Consider the following 22533-nt stretch of genomic DNA (forward strand, 5'->3'; position numbering starts at 1 on the left):
TGAAGGAAGTGAGGGAACAAAGTCTAAGGGAAGACAGACTCATCCAGAGAACAGCCCGCACAAGGTCCCTGCAGGGCAGAGAGCCTGTGTGGTCAGGGAACGGCAGTAAGAGGGCCAGTGACTGGAATGAGACAGGGGCAGCTCAGGGGGAAGATATCAGTAGAACAAAATGGGGCCAGAAAAGTACTGGGGCCAGATCTACAACCTTGTAGGCCATTGTAAGGACTTTGGCTTTTACTCGGGGTGAGACGAGAACCCACTGGAGAGTTTTAAGTAGAGAAGTGACATGGTATGATTTAACATTTAACAACTCTTACTGCTTTTTGAGTGTAGATGATAGGAAGCCAATTAGCAGACTGCTGCAATAATCCAGGTGACAGATGATGGCTTAGACCAGCATGGTGGCAGTGGAATGGTGGTATTAAGACTCTGGCAATAACCCAGAGAACTTCTGTTGGATTTAATGTGAGGTGTGATTAAAGGAGAAGAATCAAGAATGTCTCCAATGTTTTTGGCCTGAGGATCTGGAAGAATAGGGTTGCCATTTATTGAAATGGGAAGACTGCCAGAGGAGTAGATGTGAGTGTGTGAGTGGGAGCTGGGTGAGTGGGTGGGGTAGTTTCAGGAAGGAGAAGGGTGCACTGAAAGTATGAGCAAAAGGTTTAGACATGGATTGAGTTGTCTATTAGCCGTCCAAAAAGACGTCAAGAAGAGACTTCAAGTAGACGGTAGATCTGTGCATCTGAGATTCAGGGAGATAAAAATGTTGGCTATAAATATGTGTGTAGATAGTATTTAAAGCCATAGGGCTGGGAGTTCCCTGATGGCACAGTGGTTAAGAATCTGCCCGCCAATGCGGGGGACACGGGTTCGAGCCCTGGTCCAGGAAGATCCCACATGCTGCAGAGCAACTAAGCCCGTGCACCACAACTACTGAAGCCCGTGCACCACAACTACTGAAGCCCGTGCACCTAGAGCCCGTGCTCCACAAGAGAAGCCCCTGCTCGCCACAACTAGAGAAAGCCTGCAAGCAGCAACAAAGACCCAATGCAGCCAAAAATAAATAAATAACTTTATTAAAAAAAAAAAGCCATAGGGCCAAATGAGGAGTAGGTGAGTCTAAGAGCTGAGCCCTGGTGTACTCCAATATTGAAATGTCAGGGAGATTATACGGTATGTTAATTACATTATATACTTGGGAACAATCCTTGATAAACTAGATCTGGGTTTTTAAAGAAAAAACTAGAGGTTCTCCTACGAATTAAACTGAGGTACAAAGCATGTTGTGGGGAATACTTGACCCTCTGAAATATCACTTCCAAAACATCCCAGTCTAGGTACTTGGTGTGAAGTTGGCAACGCTCCCAAGATTTTGGTAAATAAAAAATAAGTAGATTCCACGCAGTTCAGTATTGAGCCCCCTCTATATTGACACACACTGTGATTACAAAGATGAATTTTGCATAGCATATCCTGAAATGTCCATTAGGTGGCAGAAAAGCATTCACTAAATCGACTGTAAGCCAGGTAGGTCTCTCTCTCTCTCTCTCTCTCTCTCTCTCTCTCTCTCTCTCTCTCTCTCTCTCCTCTCTCTCCTCTCTCTCTCTCCCTCTCTCTCTCTCTCTCTCTCCCCTCCTTTCTCCTCCCCCATCTCTCTTGCCCACTCTGCTCCTTTAGCACTCTCTTTTAAAGACGAATATGTCAATTTAATGCACAACACTATTTTGCAAAACAAACCACTGTTTTCTTCAGAAAGCCAACAGATATCACTAGTCTGTAATATAACAGGGATGAGCCAGGTGAATGGGGGCTTGGGGTACTTCATTTGGTTCAGAAATGTATGACTTGGGAGATGGTCTGGAAAGGAGTAAATTGACTATTATGAGACTGTTAGGCCTTATTCTTAAACTTTTGATGTGTAAGCTTTTCAGCTGGGGGCAAAGCAGGGAGGCCTCAGAAAGCAGAAAGCAAAAAAAAATCCTCCTGTAAGAAAATAAGCAAGACTTCTTAGCCCAAGCTTGGCTATTGGAGCTTTCTGCAGTACACCACATGACTAAATCACAAGTCTGTTCAATTCAAATTTATTTACTTTTGGCTGTGTTGGGTCTTCGTTGCTGCGCGCGGGCTTTCTCTAGTTGTGGCGAGCGGGGGCTATTCTTCGCTGCGGTGTGCTAGCTTCTCATTGTGGTGGCTTCTCTTGTTGCAGAGCACGGGCTCTAGGCATGCGGGCTCAGTAGTTGTGGCTCGGGGGCTCTAGAGCGCAGGCTCAGTAGTCGTGGCGCATGGGCTTAGTTGCTCCAGGGTATGTGGGATCTTCCCAGAACAGGGCTCGAACCCATGTCCCCTACATTGGCAGGAGGATTCTTAACCACTGAGCCACCAGAGAAATCCCACAAGTCTGTTCAATTTAGAAGTCACATTTCTTCCTGCTCTCCTTCAGGCACTGGTCCCCAAACTGGCCTGCCCATTGCAATCACCAGGGAAGCCTCAAAAATAATTGAGGCCCATGTCCCACCCCAATAGACTGTGGGTCTCGGGTGTGTCCTGGCCTTGGAATTTTAAAAAAGGACTCCCAGGTAATCCTAACATGAAGACAAGTTTGAGGGCCACTGGGTTTATTTAATGCTGCACGTGTAAACATAACTCACCTTCCCACAACTCAAATTTGTTCCACCCTGTAAGACACACGCAAGAGAACCTTTCCACGTCAGCACAAAGGCTAGTTGTATTAATTTGTCATCTACCGAACAAATTCTAACACCAAATTTTGCACTACTTTCAAAACCAAAGCCAATTACAGCAATGAAAGAAAAAGCAGAGGAATAATGGTGAGTTGTTTTTTGAAAATGTTTTTATTTTCTTCTGATTGTTATAGAGCATATTTTATTTCTCATGGCATTGAAAATATTTACTTTTGCAATACTGTTATACTCGGCATATTTTAAACACCAAGTTAAGATCTTTTTTTTTTTTTCTGCTCTTTGGCATCAGAAACTAAGTAGTTCTAGTTTACTTCTCACCAAATAGTTTTAGTTTACTTCTCACCAAGGTTCTTTTGTGATACACTGCCACTAAGTCACTCAGGGAAAACCATGAATATATCCTTTAAGACTCCTCAGGGGACCCTGGGCTGAGAAGGTCTCACATCACCTTGCTTTGGATAACAAATTTAACCCTTGACAGGCTTTTTGTAACTCTGACCTTTAACAATGGCATTGTACAAATAAGATTTATGTATGAATTATATTTATATGTATATTCAATCCTGTGTTTATTGCCCATAAAACTTTTAAAAAGTCAATCTGCTGGTCTTCATTTTGATAGATGGCTGATAATTGATTCACTCATATATATTTATGATTACTGACTTATTTGGAATTATTTCTAATATTTTATTGGTGTTTTCATTAATCATGCTTTTCCTTTGCTCTCTTTATCCCCTTTTTCCTGCCTTCTGTTGGAGTGTTTATTTCCTTTTTTATTTTTCTTCTACTGGCTTTGAAGCCATACATTCTAATTCCATTATTTTGCTAGTCACCTTTAAATTGTCAGCATGCATACTTATCCTCTCCAAAGTATTCCAAAACAATACTTAAAGAGGTCAACCCCTCATATTTTTGTTATTGTTAGCTAATACTTAATACTTCTTTGTTTTTATACTGTGCCCTACCAAAGTAGTGTTTTTAAGAGTCACTATTAAGAGTTTCACTTTGTTTACTTGTTCATTTACATTTGTTTCTTGCATCTCACTCTTACTTCTGCGTTCACTTTCCTTCTATTTGACACAGAATCTTATATTATTCATTGTTCAGTGAAGATGCAGGAATGCTTAACTCAGTTTCTATAGGTCGTAAAATGTCATTGTTTTACTCTCAAAAATTGTTCAACTGGATATTGAATTCTTTATGACAATAATCAACTGTCTTCTGGGCTCAGTTGTTGCTGATTTGAAGTTAGCCTTTAGCCTAATCTGCCTTATCTATTATAAATTTTAAGATTTTCTATAATTTCTATGATCTAGGTTTGATTTTATTTTTTTATCCCTCTAGTATTCTTCATGTTTCTCATATTTGAAGATTTGTGTCTTTCTTCAAATACGGAAAATCCATAGCCATTACCTCTTCAAACATCACCTCCCCCATTATTTCTGTTCACATCTTCTGGAACTCCCATTAAAAGTATATTGAACTTTCTCATCTATTCTTAGCTCATAACTTTTCTTTCATGTTAACAGAATATATATATATGTATATATATATATGTATATATATATCTTTATGCTGTTTATGAGAGATTTCCTCAGATTTCTTCACTATGTTTAATCTACATCCAACCTATCCTATGTTCCCATATATTTCATTTCTGGAATTTCTGTTTGGTTCCTTTTCAAATCAACCTGTTCCTTTTGGATACTATAATGTTTTGCTTCCTTTATCTCTTTGAATATATCAACCATGTTAATTTTATTTTTAATTTAATTTATTTATTTATGGCTATGTTGGGTCTTCGTTTCTGTGCGAGGGCTTTCTCTAGTTGCGGCAAGTGGGGGCCACTCTTCATCGCGGTGCGCGGGCCTCTCACTATCGCAGCCTCTCTTGTTGCAGAGCACAGGCTCCAGACGCGCAGGCTCAGTAATTGTGGCTCACGGGCCTAGTTGCTCCGCGGCATGTGGGATCTTCCCAGACCAGAGCTCGAACCTGTGTCCCCTGCATTGGCAGGCAGATTCTCAACCACTGCACCACCAGGGAAGCCCAACCATGTTCATTTTTAAAGTTTCATGTTGTTCTATTATTCCTAATTCTTGGATGAGGACTCTCCCATTTTTTTCATTTCATTTGCTGAACCCTCCTCATGATGGTTGGTTTCCTCATGTGATTTGTAAGTTTTTGCAATGAGCGCATCCTTGGCCAGGGTTATTTGTAGTGGAGGTCCAGTGTTCCCTGTCCTGTTGAAGCCTCCCTCCAGGGTGACTTTGCGTTTGCATCTGAGAGTTCTGTGGGCTGCACTGCCTCCAGGTTACTCAGCTTCGCTTCAGGTCCTTATAGGTCCTTATACCGTATGAGGGCTGTGAATTTGGGCCACGTACCAGTATGGGGTCCTGGCCTCGGGCTCCAATTTTTTTTCAGGTGACTATTTCTACCCAAGTTGCCAGGAGATGACAAATTATTTTGCCACTTTTGCAGGCCAACAGGTAGTCTTACTCGTCCATATTTTGTAGCTAAGATAGTACTTGATTATCTTCGTGTTATGCAGGTAGCTTTACTTCAGCTCCCCACACTCATGGGATTTGTGATTTAGGCTCTCTCCTCTCTGCGCCAGTATTAAAACTCTAGCCCCAAGGCCTGTACCTGGTTCTGAAACCCCAGGAACTACCTCCGCTTCAGCTCACCCGTATGATTTTGAGTTTCCTCTCTTTTTCTGGCACCTGGGTTAGCTTTCTTCCTTTCTTCCTTTCCTTCTCTTTTTCCCCTCCTTCTTCCCTCCCTCACTCCCTTCCTTCCCCTTCCTCTCTATGACTCTCTTTCTTACTTCCTTAGTGCAGCCTGATTGAATGTTTTGTTTGTTTCATTTTATCCCGCATTTCTGTGTGTTTGGAACAGGAAGAAAAACTCTTCCACATCAGCTCGGCCTGTCATGTTTGCTGATATAATCTTAAAATATATTAAGACAAGAGTGTACTTACTACATTAGAACAGTGCCTGATATATAGACATCATTAAGTAAGTGATAAGTACTTGACAATAGCTAGCTTTTATTAAATACTTACTGTTTTCTAAGAATTGTTCTGAGTCCTGTATGTGTCTTTACTCATTTACTCCTTAATTTTACAAGGTTGGTATATATTCACACACATTTTCAAATTATATTATTCTTATTTTATAGATGAAGAAACCAAGACACTGGAATATTAAGCAACAGGATTTTGAACCTAGACAGTCTGGCTCCAAGCTCATCAGCTTTATTAAGATTTAACTTAAATAAAATTAAGTCTAGATTTTGATTCGCTTTGACAAATGTATATACACAGTCGAGTAACCACTACTACAATCATACTATCTCTTAGAACAATTCCATCACCCCAAAAAGTTCCCTTTGCCCGTTTGTAGTTAATCTCCTCCCACAGCCTGTCACCCCTAGCAAACACCGATCTGTTTTCTACCACTGTAATTTTGCCTTTTCTAAAATGTCACATAAGTAAAATCATACAGTGTCTGGCTTCTTTTACTTAGCATAATGCTTCTGAGATTCCTTCAGGGTATTGCAAACATTAGTTGTCCATTACTTTTAATTGCTGAGCAGTATTCCGCTGAATAGATATACCACATTTTGTTTATCTTTTACCAGTTAATGGATATTTGGATTGTTTTCAGTTTGGAGCTCTTACAAATACAGCTACTATGAATGTTCACATACAAATCTTTAGATGGATATATATCTTCATTTCTCTTGGGAAAATATCTAGACATGGAATTACAAGATTACATGGTAAGTATATGTTTGACTTCTAAGAAACTGTCCAACTGTTTTCCAAAGTGGCCATACTAGTTGCAGTCCCACTGGCAAGCAATTTATGAGAGTTCTAGTTGCTTCACTTACCCCTCAACATTTAGTATTGTTAGTCTTTTTAATTTTCTCCTTCTAGTGACTATGTTGTGATATCGCATATGGTTTCTATTTGCATTTGTCTAATGACTATGACATTGAGCACTTCTCCTAAGTTTATTTGGCATCTGTAAATTTTTGGGAAAGTGTCTATTCAAATTCTTTGCCCTTATTTTAATTGAGTTGTTTATATTTTATAAATTGCAGTTATTTTTTATATATTCTGAAAATAAGTCCCTTATCAGACATATACTTGGCTAATATTTTCACCTGTCTGTGCAAAGCCTGTACTCTTTACCACTACTTATATTGCTCCTCAGTATTTATCGAAATGATTGAGGAATTTCCGTAGGGCGATGGCCCCTTCCTACCCCTACCAGCAACTGCAGCTTTTGCAATTAATAAGGAATCCTGTTGACATTTTTGTTTGAAGACCCAAAGTTCACATTTTCACTACTAATTGAATCTTTTCTGTTTTGGTACAGAACTAAACTGTCTTCTCTTGGATTTGAAGAACTGACGAGATCATAGCTGCAATTACCTCTGAACTCTCTGTCTTTACAATCCATTGAAAATGATTAGACACGTCTCTGCTATATAAACACTGTCCTGGGCAGATTGTCTTAAAGCGTCCTGTTTTTCATTTACCAGTTTTTTCCTTATGGAAAAAGACAGTTTCCAGCAGTTAGAACTAGAAAAGGGTAGACCTTCCAAAAGGAGGACTCCCAAAAGAGTTATCCATTTTGTTGATGGTGACATCATGGAAGAATATAGCACAGAGGAAGAGGAAGAAAAAGAGGAACAGAGTACAAATTCAACACTTGATCCTGTAAGCTTAGAATATCATTATTAGCGAACATGGGGGCTGAGTGAATGCGAAATTAAGGCAGATGAGGTTTGTGGAAAACACAGTTTTAAGCTAATTCCTTGCTCTCCTTGGTTTGCTTTCTACAGCCAAGTACAATCAACTTATAATTTTGATAATCTTAGGTTTCTCATCTATGGGAGAAAATGGAACCTATTACAAAGTATTTTGAAACTTCTACACTGCAGACTCTGCAGTCACCACTCCTGTTATTAATTTATGCTGATTTGGTTTCTCTTTTTTTTTCAGTCTAAACTTTCATGGGGGTCCTACCTATGGTTTTGGGCAGGGCGAATAGCAAGGACCTCATTTTCTAGTAAGTACTGCTAAGGTTATTTTTTTCTGTCCTAAATATAGACTTACAGACCCTCAGAGTTAGATGGGACTTCCAGTGGTTTAATCCACTCCGTGGCATTCTGAAGAACTGGTCGCTTCCATATCTACGCTTGAACATTCCCGAAGGCATAGAACCTCACATCTTCAGGCAGACCCTGCCATCTTTTCTCAACTCTTTTTAGTAAATTCTATCTTCTATTCTATCTTCTTTTAAAGTTCTTCCCATTGTCCTAGTTGTCTTTTTAAAAGCCAGACAACACCAGTCCAGATTCCTCTTTCATAGAATTTCAAATATTTGAAGACAATAGTCAGTCCTCCCTGAGGTGACTCTTCACCTGAATAAACTTCCAAGTTTTTTCTTTTTTCAACTGTTACCTGACACAGTTCCAAGTTCCCTTTTCATAATCACTCTATTATAAACAATTTTAGTGATCCCTCCCAAGGACATAATGAATAGCCTAAGTGGCTACTTACAAGAGACAAAATACTAAATCTTATTTTGTTTGACTTTCATCAATTTTTTAAAAATCACAATTGGCAACATGTAATTACTCATTTCCTTCTAACTTGCATATGCTTGTGTATGTGATGGGGGGAAACAACTTTAAGAATCTGAGAAAATATAAAATATAGCTCTTAGGAATTGATCTTCATTCATTCATTCAGTAAACATTTATTGAGTCCTCATGTACGCTCAGCACTGTGCAGGACCCTGGGACACAAAGACAAATGACAGTCTTTGCTTTCAAGGGCCTTAATAGTCAATGGGTAATATAGGCCGGTAAACATGCCCATGATGATAATTTGTTGTTACAACCTCCATGGCAGGAGGAGTGTAGGGACTATAGACTGGGATACTCAGGAATGTTGATGTACAGAGGAGACATCTTAAGGATGCTATGAAAGTATGTCTGGCCAAGGCCAGCTTGGGGACCATGAAAGTGACCAGGGGGTCTTTAAATCACATTAAAAGTAATGACAAGGGAGATTTAGTCAGATGGTATGAGCCCTAAGTGCTTTTTGATCAAGGTGGAAGGTTTGTAATTTGGAAGTTACTTTAGAGACCCAGGTGAATACTGACCTTACCTCAACCAAAATATGTTGGCAGAAGAAATGCTGCCTTCCAGAGACTTCTGTGCTTTAGTTAGGGCAAGACTGTTTGAAGAGGTGAAATATTTTGGAGGGAGGGAGCCTTAGAGATTAGATCAGGTAAAAGAAGCAAAACTCAGTACAGCAATATGAGCGTGTGAAGGAGGACAGGGACTACAGTGATTTCTATGTTGGGCTTTGACTTCAGATGACAGGGGCAGGACACACAGGGAATCAGTCTGCCTTCAGGGTTCCAAATGGAACTGTAGCCTGAAAGGGCTTCTGCCGGGGGCTTCCAGATTTTAGTGAAGGCATAAATACGCTAACAGTCTGATCTTTACACAGAGACTTTGGTTAGAGCTGGAACCCAGACGACACTGGTAATTAATTTTTTCCATGTAAGATTCTAGTAGGTCATAAACAGGAAAACTTCCTGAGATTTATTCTAATGTTTTAGAAACTTCTCTTATGCACATGTACTAGGCACTGTGGCAAACAAACAGATTACAGAGCTAGAGTATTTTTGAAAGGATAAAGCACGTTAAAAAAGAATAGACGGCATCATTTTGATGCACTGTATGAGCAATTTCTTCAGAAGTGGAATGAATCATGGGAATCAGAAAGTCCTATAACGGGGTGAGGCACATCAGAAGCCCTATACTTTTACAGGAGAACATCTCTAGGAGAGACCTTTTTGGAAACCCCTCATTATTCATGCTAAACCTTTATCCCTAACTCTTAACAATCCCTGAGGCTGCAGGCCACCTTGATATTGTAACTGAAGGCAGACAAGGAAGGTCTTAAATTGCTGCTAGGAAGGAGTTTGTTTTGATGCATGGAAAAATTTCTGACATGGGTCTCAGTAACATTGGATTTAATTTGGGGTATACTTTGCAACATACTCACAGCTGATGATCAGATGATACACATGGGGATAAGCAACATCTGTTCTGATTGCTCAGGACCTGTACCTGTTATTAAGTATTTTGAAAATCTCCCCTGATATATTCATCTGGAAAGGATAGTTTACATGTAATCCTATGTGAAGACAGAAGATTTAACAAATTCCCTTTGAGTCCTAGGACTTTTTGAGGGTCTGGAGCAATTGAAATCTTTTGTCAGCCTTGAAGTTAAGTATAGTAATAGACCATTTGAGGGCAAGTTGAAACTTGAGTTTAAGCTTTAATTATTATTATTATTTTTTTTGCGGTACGCGGGCCTCTCACCGTTGTGGCCTCTCCCGTTGCGGAGCACAGGCTCCGGATGCGCAGGCTCAGCGGCCACGGCTCACGGGCCCAGCCGCTCCGCGGCATGTGGGATCCTCCCGGACCGGGGCACGAACCCGCGTCCCCTGCATCGGCAGGCGGACTCTCAACCACTGCGCCACCAGGGAAGCCCTAAGCTTTAATTATTAATTCAGTTTACCAAAGCGTTTTTCTTTCTTCTAGCATGTGAATTCCTTGGTGGAAGATTTGCTCTCTTCTTTGGTCTTAATCAACCCAAATACCAGTATGTGTTAAATGAGTACTATAGAACACAAAATAAGGTATGTGACATCCCGCTGGGGACACCAAGAGCCCTGAGATGGGAATGTTGGTTGTTCCTGATTTGGGCCCTTACAGAGGAGTATTTTCCCACCTGGTAATTCATGTAACTGCAGTTTCACTGAGCTCCCATGGTCAGACTTTCTTTTTCCAATGCCCCTCACCCCATGATGCTTATTCGTATTTGCCTCTCTTGTGTGAAGTTAGAAGGTCCTGAGATAGTTCGTAGATGGTAGTCGAGTGTGAAGCCTGAGATCGCATAAAGGGGAGGCTTCTTATAAGGCTGTCTCTATAAGAGGGGGAGATCAGAGGTATTGGGTTTACTGTTAAACATTTCCTTATTTCTCTCTGTATCAGGAAAGTGAAGGGAATGGATCAAAGGCCCAACCAGCCAATGTTCCCAATGAAAAGTGTCACCTGGAGGCTGGGGCCCGAGAGTATGGAACGAGACAACAGGACATTGCCGAGGGCATTCCTCGGTGGAGTATCTCAACCAGCGAGGGCCTGATGGCAGATTCCAGCTCCTAATGGGCAGCGGGGCTATAGTTCCCCTGGATCTCTCATCCTCGGTCATTGATTACCAAGGCAACAGCACCACAGGTAGCACTTCTGAGCCAGATCTGATCTCAATCTCTTTGTGATTTATTCTCCAGCAGCCAGGAATTGTAAACAATCATAAGAACAATTGTGGATTCTCTCTCAATGTAAATTTTTATTTATAAGCCCAGCAACCCAACTCCACCCCAGTGATATAAGTCCTGTCCGTCAGTTGTGGGCTACTAGTATTGACATTTGCACAGTAGTATAAATGCCTTAAGGAACTTGGGCACAGGAGTTTTAGGCTGAAAACTCTTTGTCACGTGGCGAGGGTACAGAAAAGGACCCTCTGTTCCTCAAAAGAAACTTTGGGCATTATGAAGTCTAAATCCTTTCAGGGTGTCCTTTGCAATAGCTATGTTGGCTTACTTGGGGCTTGCTTTGCAATAAGCAAACATTGCTAATAACTCTGTTTCAACATAGCAGTCTTTGAGAGTTGGGTGCATTTCTCCCCAAACACGTCAAAAATAAATAAATAAACAATCTAAGCTCTAGAAAAAGTATTTGGAAAAAGTGAATGATTCTCTCGTTTACTTGTCAACAAATTTTCAAAAACTCTAAAGATCAGACGTGGAAATCATAGCTGGATAACACAGGTTGCGCTGGCCAAAGGTAGCGGTGATATAGAAAGACACAGGTTTTGCAGTAAAAAGACCTGAGTTCAAGTCTCAGTTCTGCTTTTTACTAGTCGTGTGATTTTAGGTGTCTAAATTTCTGAGCCCCAGTCTCTTTCTTTGTAAAATAGGGGTGGCATTTATTTGTTTCTCAAGGGTTACTGTTAAACGAAATGAACTAATAAATGTGAAAATTCTTTTAAAACTGCGAATATTAGTTGTTAATGCTTAATTAGTGGCTGTCATAGACTGTTCTATTGAAGGTCCCCAAAGAACCATACCTTCTGGAATTCATGTCCTCACATAGCCCCACCTACATTGACTCTGGCCTTGGCTATGTTACTTGCTTTGGCCAGTGAGATAGTAAGTAGCAAATGTGATGCAACTGGATGCTTGATAAACACTTGCACCGGGGACTTGTCCTCTTAGAAAGCTTCACGTTGTAAAGAAGTTTGCGTTAGCCTTCTGAATGATGTGAGGCCACGTGGAGAGAGGACCCCAAGGATGAAAGACCATCTTAGGCGTTCCAGCCCCAGCCATGCTCCCCAGCAAATGCAGCCACATAAGTGAACTTCTCCTGCCCTATGTGTAGCAGATAAACCATGCAGCTGAGACCAATCAGCCAACAGAGTCATAAGAAACAGTAAGTCATTTTAAGTTGTGGAGTGGTTTGCTATGCGGCCATATAAAGTGAAATAATAACTCTAAGAGGATGGGAAGTTGGAATTGATTTGATATGAAATCAAGGACAGAAGTAGGCCTAGAGAATAACGTGTGGTTAGTTGAATACATGAGGATAAAATAGGTTATCTGGCATAAAAAGACAACTCCAAAATCTCAGTGGCTTAAAACAACAAAAGTTTCTTTCTTTCTCATGGGAGGTCCACCATCAGTTCAGATGGCTTCCCACCGTGTTCTCCAGGTGCTGGCTCAGTAGCACATGCTCCTTTGATCCTACAGTTCCTCCAAACTGATGCTCTCAGGGCTGCAGAAGCAGAAGTGAAGTGGATAGTTAATCACTGTCTCCACTAAGAATGAATCATGTCACCTCTGCTTATGTTTCTTCCACCAAAGCAAGTCACATGACTGCAATTAACTTTTAGGGGTGTGGACCCCCTTAGACAGCTGAGAAAGGGAAACACTTTCTTCCAGTGGTATAAGGGATAAATTATAAGCTGAAAAGTCACTGCGATACTGGTTTGATCTCAGCTCGGCTGCCTCTTTCTAACCTGGTAGCTCAGGTTACTCAAATTCTCAGTGTTCCCATGTGTAAAACAGGTTTGATGCAGGAATCAGATCCATTTTTTTTTTTTTTTTTTTGCGGTATGCGGGCCTCTCACTGTTGTGGCCTCTCCCGTTGCGGAGCACAGGCTCTGGACGTGCAGGCTCAACGGCCATGGCTCACAGGCCCAGCCACTCCGCGGCATGTGGGATCTTCCCGGACCAGGGCATGAACCCGTGTCCCCTGCATCGGCAGGCGGACTCTCAAACACTGCGCCACCAGGGAAGCCCCTGAGTAGCCCTTTTTGTTCAGGTGACCATCCCTCATCCAATCATTTGTGACCAGGAAGGTGGAGTCATGTGGTAGCAACATACTTATAGGACCTGTTTCTGGATGAGCGTGGTTCTCAGTAAAAGGGGATTAAAGTGAGTGAGGTAGACACAGCCCATGACTACTCTAAGAATAAGCGGTGAAAACTGAGGAAAAGCACATGGCTCTAATTAGGTACTCAAATCATTGTATCAATTATAATTAGTAATATATATGAAAATCATGGCTTCAAGGAGTCTGAATGGTTTGTCTCCATTAAGGAGTCCGTCTTAGTTCTTCATCCAAAAGGCCCTGCTAGTCCAATTTCAACATGAGGTAAATCTGAGAGCTTTGTGACATGTCAGAAGAAGTGGCCAAGTCTACCAGTGAAGCGTTGGTTACCTGCCTCTCAGGTGTCAGGCCATACACTAAAACTCTGTTTCTGGTTTATTTGCTATTTTGCTTCCGAATAGATCCTGTGATGAACTCTTTTTGACTTTTCTCAATTAAATGGTACCCTGGAAGATACCTTACTTATTGCTGATTCCAGAGAACTAGGCAAACCAAAGTGTGATATTCATAGGAGTACATTTTATCTAGTAAATGTTTTACTCTCAATCTAATTTTATTTTCCACTAAAAAAAGGGAGATCCCCTTGTCTTAAGGTCAGTTGCCATATGCAATGAACTGAATCTGGAACTAAATATAATAAGGAAAACAAACGGAAACCAATGCCCAGATATTATCAGCCTGTGGCTGCAAGAGAAGTTCACATTTCCCTTAATATTAAAATTAATTCATTCCTTTAATATGAATTGGGCATCTAGTATGTGCCAGTTATTGGATAAAAGAGATTTTTACATACTGAGGTATGGGGAAGTCATTCTGGCTTATACATGAGTTAACTTGAATTTTATGCTAACTACAACAGCCTATTTGTGGCCTATCATACGTACATTGTACATCTGCTTTAATTATTAAAGAAAAGGGTGCACTGACCAGAAGTAAAGAATGTCCATGTTAAAAATAAAAATTAAATCTCTCTCCTCCTGGGATGCCAATACTGGTACTCCTTCATTGATAAGACTCCCTTCCCAGGTGCCAAGGCCATATTGACTCACCATGTACGTGCTGATCTGTTTTTTGAAACCTTGAAGAAATGTATCCCAGACTTGCTTAATGTTCTTTGTTCTGACAAGACATAAAACTGTGCTGAAAACCATGCTTCTCTGGAGCAGTTCCTCAGAATTATCTGAGAGGCTGTCTTCTGGCCTATAGTCCTTAATTTGGCTGAAATAAAACTCTTTTCTATTCCTATTATAGATTGTTTATTGATTATTTTCATGGACATACTGTTATCTATCAACCAAACAGACAAAAATCTCTGCACTCCTATTGGCCTTAAGTTCGAGATAGCTAAATTATAAGGACATCCAGTCTTTCCGTGGCCAGCCTCTCAAATGGTCCCCAATAATCTTTACCCCCTGGTATTCACACGCCATGTAGCCTCTCTCATACTGAACCAGGGTGGTCTATGTGAGCTCCAGAATGTGTCAGAAGTGATGTATGACACTTCTCAGACTGTTATAAGAGACTCTGTAGCTTCTGTTTTGGTCTCTCCCTTTTACTCTCTTGGCTCACTTGCTCTGGGGGGAGCCAGCTGCCACCCTGTGAGAATCTTGTAGCCTGTGGAGAGGTCCATTTGGTAAAGAACTAAGGTCTCCTGCGAACAGCCAGTGAGGAATGAAGGAATTTCGACAGGTCTATTTTCCCCCAAGAGCCACCCATGGTGCCCCTAATCCTCTGAACTGGGTCCTGGCCCAGTACTGGTCCCGGGGTGGGTCATATTCCGCCTTGCTCCAGAAAATGCGCAGGACCGGCAGGCATAGTATTAATACACACACATCCCTTCAGCCCTAACCACCAACCCAGTCTTCAGTGTGGAGGGGGCCCATGCCCTGAAATCACCTTGAGGTAGCAGGGACTAACTGGTCAACCAGTCCCCTTCAGACTTGCCGCCTGAAGAGACCCCAGGCTTCTCCTGCAAAACTATAGCTCTCGTGTCTCTTATTAGAGGACACACCCGTCACCCACCCGCCCCCCACCGCCGGCCTGCCCTTGGCCGTGCAGTCCAGTATCCTCCAGCTCTGCCTTCAAGGGGAATATGCGCATTTGTGTAGATTAAGCCTTGTCCCTGGACATTCTACTGTCGTAACCTGGCCTCTCCTAACCCTTACAGTGTCCCAGATCCCCGGCCATCCCGAACTGCTCGGCACCCGCATGCGCAGTACGCATGCCGTCCGCAGACCTGGGACGGCGGGGGCGTCCAGGTCTGCGGAGGTCTGCACAGTCACCACAGCAACCCCTCACCCCCATCACTCTGAGTGGGCGGAAGCAAGTTGGCGACAGTCCACATTTGAGCTTGCTGCCTGATTGGCTCCGGGCTTCTCCTGTAACCAGGGCTCCGGGGTGACTCTTAACTGGAGGATTCCCTGGCCTGCCCGCCGGCCCCGCCCCTCCCCACCCCACAAGGCATTCGGGTAAGCTTGAGCTCTATTCCCCATTGGGGAGGCTAGGGTTTGCTACTAGGCGTACGACTTGTCCCCCAAGAGTCCCCTCCTGTGTCCCAGCCTCTCCAGACCCCTTTCCTGTTCCAGATCCCTGGCTATCCGGAACCACACAGCAGGTGCCTGGGCAGTACACACCTTTTCAGGAGGCCTTGGGAAGCTGGGGCCCTTCAGGCCTCTGATGGCATAGCCTGGCCTAACCACCCGGATATACACCTCTTTGGAGGCGGCCCACTTGAAATGCATTTGATACTGGGCTGCAAAGGTAGCAACAGTAATTCCCTAATTTGGTTTTGTGGCTGATGGGGCCCTGGGCCTCTCCAGGAACAAGGGCTCCCCATTGCATGTCATTCCTGGAAGCTCTGCTCCCATCAATCTAGACTTGAGAGTTCCTGGGATGAATGGCTTCAGGTTAATGGGAGGCTTGTGCGGGAGCTGCACACTGACAGGGTTTTTTTAGATGATCTTCCTCCAGCCCTAGTATGACTGCAGCTTCAGCCAACAACAGCTGCCTGCAACCTCACCAGATATTCTGAGCCCGAATCTTGCAGCTAAGCCACTCCTGGGTTCCTGCCTCAGAGAAACTGTGACATAATAAATGTTTGTTTTTTTGAGCTGCTAATACTGGGGGAATTTTTTTACATAGCAATGAATAACTAATAGGTTTTTTTATTCCTAAATATGCATAAGGACTCCAAAGTTACTCATCCAAGAATCACAGTGCTCCCAGAGGGCCAGAATTTGGCCTTACTCCTCAAGGCTAGGCTGATCTTGCTGAGCTGTATCAGTTATTCCTCCTGTCGTATTGTGTTGTGTTGGGGCTCATCCAGGCAACCGGCTCCTGCAAGTTTAGTCTGGCTGTTTCATTTGCCACCACTGTTCGTTCCTATATTTTCCACCTGGTTATTTACCCAGGTGGATCTTCAGTAGACCAGGAAAACACTTCTCTGATATATTAGTCATGAGCATCCCCACCACAAAAAAAAAAAAAAAAAAAGGAGCCTCCTAGAAAGTACAACTCTTTAGTGATATTACAGACCCATAGCCATTTTCCCCAAAGCACAATCATAATGTCAAATTGACTTAGTAGGAAGGGATTCTACCATTAGCCATACTCTATACCCAGAACACTCCCCGCCAACAATCTAGACAAAGATATAATGCTTGTCAGCAGTCCGGACCTCCCCCCCTTGTATAGCGGGTTTCCTCTTGGGCCTTTATTGTCCTTTCATGCCACCTAAGCTTGGTCGGTATCATCTCTGTTCATTCTACCCCATGTTTTTAACTTTGAACCTTGGAGAAGGAGTGCCAATCCTAGTCCTTTTCCTCCCAGGAGGCATCTTTTCCTTTTGTAGATTTATGAATGCTAAACAGTATGTGGAGGAACAGTAGTGCCCAGTTCTATCTGGCAGCTTCCACGATCCAATGATACGTTGGGGAAGGGCTAACTAACTTCCCCTTCCGATGATATTTAAACCCTAAATTCTTGCCAGCCAAAAATATCCTCAATTAACAAATTATGTAGCAAAAGCCTGTTGATTTAATCAATAAACTAAATTTAAATGATTCTCCTGATTCTTGATGTTTTAGGTTATTACCACCACACTTCCTTGTGCGTAATGTAGGCAAATTAAAGTTAATTTTATTATTTTTCTTTTCTAATAATGGAGTCACCCTAAACCTTAACCTTTAGTGTGGAAATTCAAGAAGTCTGAAGTGATCAGGGAAGCTCTCTGGCAAATGCACACAGGCATTTATCTCCATATCTCCAAACATCATTTGAGCATCTTCCCGTGGATGAACAGCCTGCCAAGAATTGTTTGGGTCTTTTTCATCTTTGCAGGCTTGTTGGTGATGATACCTTTCAGTTATTCCTGTAAAAGTTTCTGCCCTCTGCCAAATTGGACCATCTCCAACCACAAGATATAATTATTTCTTATACCTACAGCAAAATGAAATCAATCACACCTTTAACCATTTTGATTCTCAGGCAACTTATGCAGGCTTGCCAAGAGCTAGCAAACACGATAGTCAGCTTTTCAGACAAAAGACGGGAAAAAAATGCTGAAATCTCTTTAGGGAAAATCTTCTGCGTACGATTTCATTTATGTTGGGGACAAAGTGGGAGTGACATCAGTCTGAATTTAATTTGGGTGGACAGTATTTACACTGAGAAAAAGAAGATTAAGGTCCCCCAACAAATCATTTGAAAGGAAATGGATACAATTTACCTGACACATTTAGTTTGTCATCTTCAAGGCTGCCTCCGGCTGACCAGCTGTATAAATCAGGGCAAAGTGGTAGAAACGACATTCTATCCAGAATTGAGTGAATTTCTGTATAAGTGACAGAGCAAGATGACCCCAAGAACAAGATGGCTCCCAAGAATGTGTTGATGGTGGGATTCAAATTCTAAGAAAGGTAGCTCTTGAAACTTTATATACGAACTTTATTAATGTTAATTTTAGGCAATTGATTGAAATGTCAGTCTTCCTCATTGGCTCATGTGATGGTTAGTTTTATGTGTCAACTTAGCCAGGCTCTAATGCCCAGTTATTTAATCAAGCATTAATCCAGGTGTTTCTACGAAGGTATCCTGCAGATGTGGTTAACATCTAAAAATCAGTTGACTTTACGTAAAGGAAATTACTCTCAATAATGTGGATGTGCCTCATCCAGTTGGTTGAAAGGCCAGAAGAGAACAAACTGGGGTTCCTCAAAGAGGAAGGAATTCTGCCTCACGACTGCAGCATCAAATACAACCTGAGTTTCCAGCCTGCCGGCCTGCCCTACGGACTGTGGACCTGCCAGCTTCCACCATTGAGTAAGACAATCCTTTGAAAAAAAATCCCTTCCATCCTCTTTCGCTGGAGAACCTTGACTGATACATCTAGTATCCAACATACATTTAGGAAGCTACTGCTACCGTATTTAGCTAACTATAACACCGCCAGTTGGTCGGTGTTTCCATTATGCAATGTGCAGGAACGGCTCTCTTCTCTGCTTCATGTTGTTTCATGCAGTCCCAATTTAAACACACTTAAACGTTTATATTTTTATGCAGAAAACTGTCATCTTGGCTCCCCGTTGCTTCCAAATGAAGTTCAGCATCCTAATATTTATGAAGAAGTACCTGGGCTGGAGTTCACTCCGCTCACAGATTCACTGTGATCACGTAGAACTGCATAACTGAGAACCAAAAGTCCTCCATTCCGTTGACTGGGGCACAATGCGTGGATGAAATACCCAGCGGATCCCAACAGAGGCTTAAAGCTAATGGGAAGGGAGCATATCTTGGTGTTTAAAAGGAAAGCTTAGTGAGTATTCAAGAGCCAGGAACCCTAGATTTCAATTCCGGTTTCTCCAGTCATTAGCTGTAGCCATAGACAGGCCAAGCATCAGGCTTGTCCTCAAAATGAGGATAATAAAAAACCACCCACCCCCAAGAATGGTGAGAATCAATTGATATCCGAACTTGAGCTGCAAAAGTGTTCCAGGAACGGGGACCCGTGCCAGGGCCCAAGAGTGGGCTCTTGTCTAACACTCAGAAATGAATTGTCTGAGAGACACACGTACTGACAAAGCAAAAGACATTATTGGAAAGGGGCGCCTGGGTGGAGAGCAGCAGGGTAAGGGACCCCAGGAGAACTGCTCTGCCACGTGGCTCACAGTCTAAGGTTTTATGGTAATGGGGTTAGTTTCTGGGTTGTCTCTGGCCAATCATCTTGCTTGGCCCATATTCAGTCTGACTCAGGGTCCTTCCTGGTGGTGCTCGCATCTCTCAGCCAAGATGGATTCCAGTGAAAAGGATTCTGGGAGGTTGGTAGGACATATTATAGACTGGCATCTCCTCCCTCCTTTCGGCCCCTCCCAAATTCTCCTGATTAGTTTTCGGTGGCAGCACCGTGTTCCTTATGGGGACCTCTTGCTGCGAGAAAACTCATGTGAGTGGTTATCGTTGTGCCTGGCTAAGGCGGGTGGTTTCAGTCAACGCTTCCCTAACAAAAGCACCATTCAAAGTTCTATTCATAAGCTTCCATCAGTGTTACCTTATTCCCTTTGGTCCCCTCAACCCCTGTGGGATAATACCCAGAAGCAGAAAACTGTACAGTGAGAATGTATACTAAAGGTTATTCCTATGCTCTCCTCTGCTTTAGTTCCTGCTAGAGTTATGACTCTATGGAAAAGGGAATATTGTATATTTAACACCTCCAGACACACACATTTATATGCAGCCATGGATGGTTCAATTTAGCTGCTATCTACTGAGATGTGTCATTGTGTGGAAAACAGAAATATGACCCCAGTTGCTGCCCTCAGGAAAGTGGGATCTTGTTGAGATAGATGGTACAATTCTATACCAAGGGTAGCTAAGCTGAGGGACCTGGCCAAGAATGTGCTCCCAGGAGCTGCGCTCAGAAAGCTGTCAATGTGCAGGTCCTTGCCTGCTGGGATCAGACTCCACGTGAAGGAGGGAGACAGTACCAACAATGAAAGAGGATTTGTCCAGAGAGCAATGAGCCCAAGGAGATGGATGAGGGGATATTCTTAACTTTGAAAGGAACAGTCATGGTTTCACAAAAGAATGGATTAGGAACTCCATTCTGAGTCAGAGTAAAATGGAGAGGTTTCCTCTCAACTGGTTCCCAAGCACTCAGCAACTTTTATCTTTCCCTAGAAAGATAGGAAGGGAAGGTAGAAAGGGAAGTTAAGCTCTCCACCCCCTGTGATATTGCAATTTATAATAAGAAATATATATTTTGTCTTTGTCCCCATTTCTGGCACAGAGATCCTAAAACCCTTGGAATTTCCTGTGATGAGAGGGATAAAGGCGCCTTGTGTTATATTAACAAGGTGGCTTTTGGACCCACCTAAGTATGGGGCCTGGCTACCAGAAGGACCAGTCATGTGATTAGAGGATTGGAACTTTCAGCCCCACCACATACCCTTTGCTTCCACACCGCACCTGAGACTCCCAGGGAGGGGAGAGTTCAATCACCAATGCCCAATGATTTAATCAATCTTGCCTATGTAATGCAGCCTCCCTAAAAACTCCTGATCTACAGGGTTCAGAGAGCTGCGACATTGTGAACACGCGGAGATACGGGGAGAGTGACAAGCTCAGAGAGCATGCAAGCTACACGCCCTTCCCCATAGCTTAACCTGTGCATCTCGTCCATCTGGCTGTTCCTGAGTTAGACTTTTATAATAAACCAGTAATCTGGTAAGTAAAAATGTTTCTCTGGGTTCTGTGAGCCGCTCTACCAAATTAATGGAACCCAAGAAGGGGGTCATTGGAACCTCCCACCTATAGCCAGTTAGAAGCACAGAGAACAAGCAGCAGAAACTGGGTGGGCAATCTTGTAGGACTAAAGCCCTTAAGCTGTGGGATCTGACGCCATCTCCAGGTGGACAGTGTCAGAAGTGAGTTGAATTGTAGGACAACCAGCTGGTGTCAGAGAATTGCTTAGTGTGGGGAAAAAAACCCATATGCTGGAGTTGCATGCAGAATCATACCACTCCTTGGGGGTGTGAAGGAGCCTCCTGCCTGAGATGGGAGGAGATCTGAGAGAAGAGGGCAGGATTAGACATATGGAGTCTTTTTTTTTTTTTTGCGGTACGCGGGCCTCTCACTGTTGTGGCCTCTCCCGCTGCGGAGCACAGGCTCCGGACGCGCAGGCTCAGCGGCCATGGCTCACGGGCCCAGCCGCTCCGCAGCATGTGGGATCTTCCCGGACCGGGGCACGAACCCGCATCCCCTGCATCGGCAGGCGGACTCTCAACCACTGCGCCACCCGACATATGGAGTCTTAAACCCTCTGGCTGATTCTAGTTTAGGAAAGATACACAAATCACCTGCGTATGAATTAGAAACCCATATTTGGTCTGACTCAGGGTTCTTCCTGGTTGCGCACGCATCTCTCAGCCAAGGCGCATCTCTCAACCAGGATGGATTCCAGCGAGGATTCTGGGAGGTTGGTAGGACATATTATGGGCTGGCGTCTCCTCCCTCCTTTTGGCCCCTCCCTAATTCTCCCCGTTAGTTTTCAGCGGCAGCACTGTGTTCCTTATGGGGACCTCTTGTTGCGAGACAACTCATGTGAGTGATCATCATTGGGCCTGGCCGAGGTGGGCGGTTTCAGTCAATGCTTCCCTAACATCTCTGGGCCTGGTTTTCTAATCTATGAAGTGAGGAGTTTGGACTAAGTTAGGTTTGGGGGAAAAGAACGTTCTTCTGAATATTAATAAATTTTATATTTAAGAAAGGTCTGAGAAACTTAATTTAAGAAAATGAAGGAACGTTCTCTCCTGCAGAAGGTGCCTTGTCAAGGTGTTTAATATGTTACTGTGCATTGTGAAGCGCCAAAAGGCAGATATAGTATACAGTATTTCCCAAGGGATTTGCTCATAAAATCACATGTGCATGGAGCCTTTCAATCAGTAGCAATCTGAGGAACTTACTTTGAGAAACACTAAACTAGATAATCTGTAAAGTGTCTTTTAATTCTAATATTCTTTTTTTTTTAACATCTTCACTGGAGTATAATTGCTTTACACTGTTCTGTTAGTTTCTGTTGTATAACAAAGTGAATCAGCTGTATGTATACATAGATCCCCATATCTCCTCCCTCTTGCGTCTCCCTCCCACCCTCCCTATCCCACCCCTCTAGATGGTCACAAAGCACCAGCTGATCTCCCTGTGCTGTGCGGCTGCTTCCCACTAGCTATTTATTTTACATTTGGTAGTGTGTATATGTCCATGCCTCTCTCTCACTTTGTCTTATTG

The 22533-nt window shown here is 42.9% G+C and overlaps 1 protein-coding gene across 1 annotated transcript; it reads left to right on the forward strand.

Annotated features, from left to right (window-relative positions):
• Window positions 1-6474: 6474 nt before the first annotated feature.
• Window positions 6475-11915, forward strand: FAM177B (family with sequence similarity 177 member B). Its single transcript, XM_073796419.1, has 4 exons — window positions 6475-7432; window positions 7718-7784; window positions 10342-10535; window positions 10774-11915. Exons 1-4 carry the CDS (start codon window positions 7265-7267, stop codon window positions 10963-10965), a joined length of 621 nt encoding a protein of 206 aa, XP_073652520.1. The 5' UTR covers window positions 6475-7264; the 3' UTR covers window positions 10966-11915.
• Window positions 11916-22533: the final 10618 nt, after the last annotated feature.

The sequence above is a fragment of the Tursiops truncatus genome, chromosome 1 (genome assembly GCF_011762595.2).
Source record: "Tursiops truncatus isolate mTurTru1 chromosome 1, mTurTru1.mat.Y, whole genome shotgun sequence".
NCBI lineage: Eukaryota > Metazoa > Chordata > Mammalia > Artiodactyla > Delphinidae > Tursiops > Tursiops truncatus.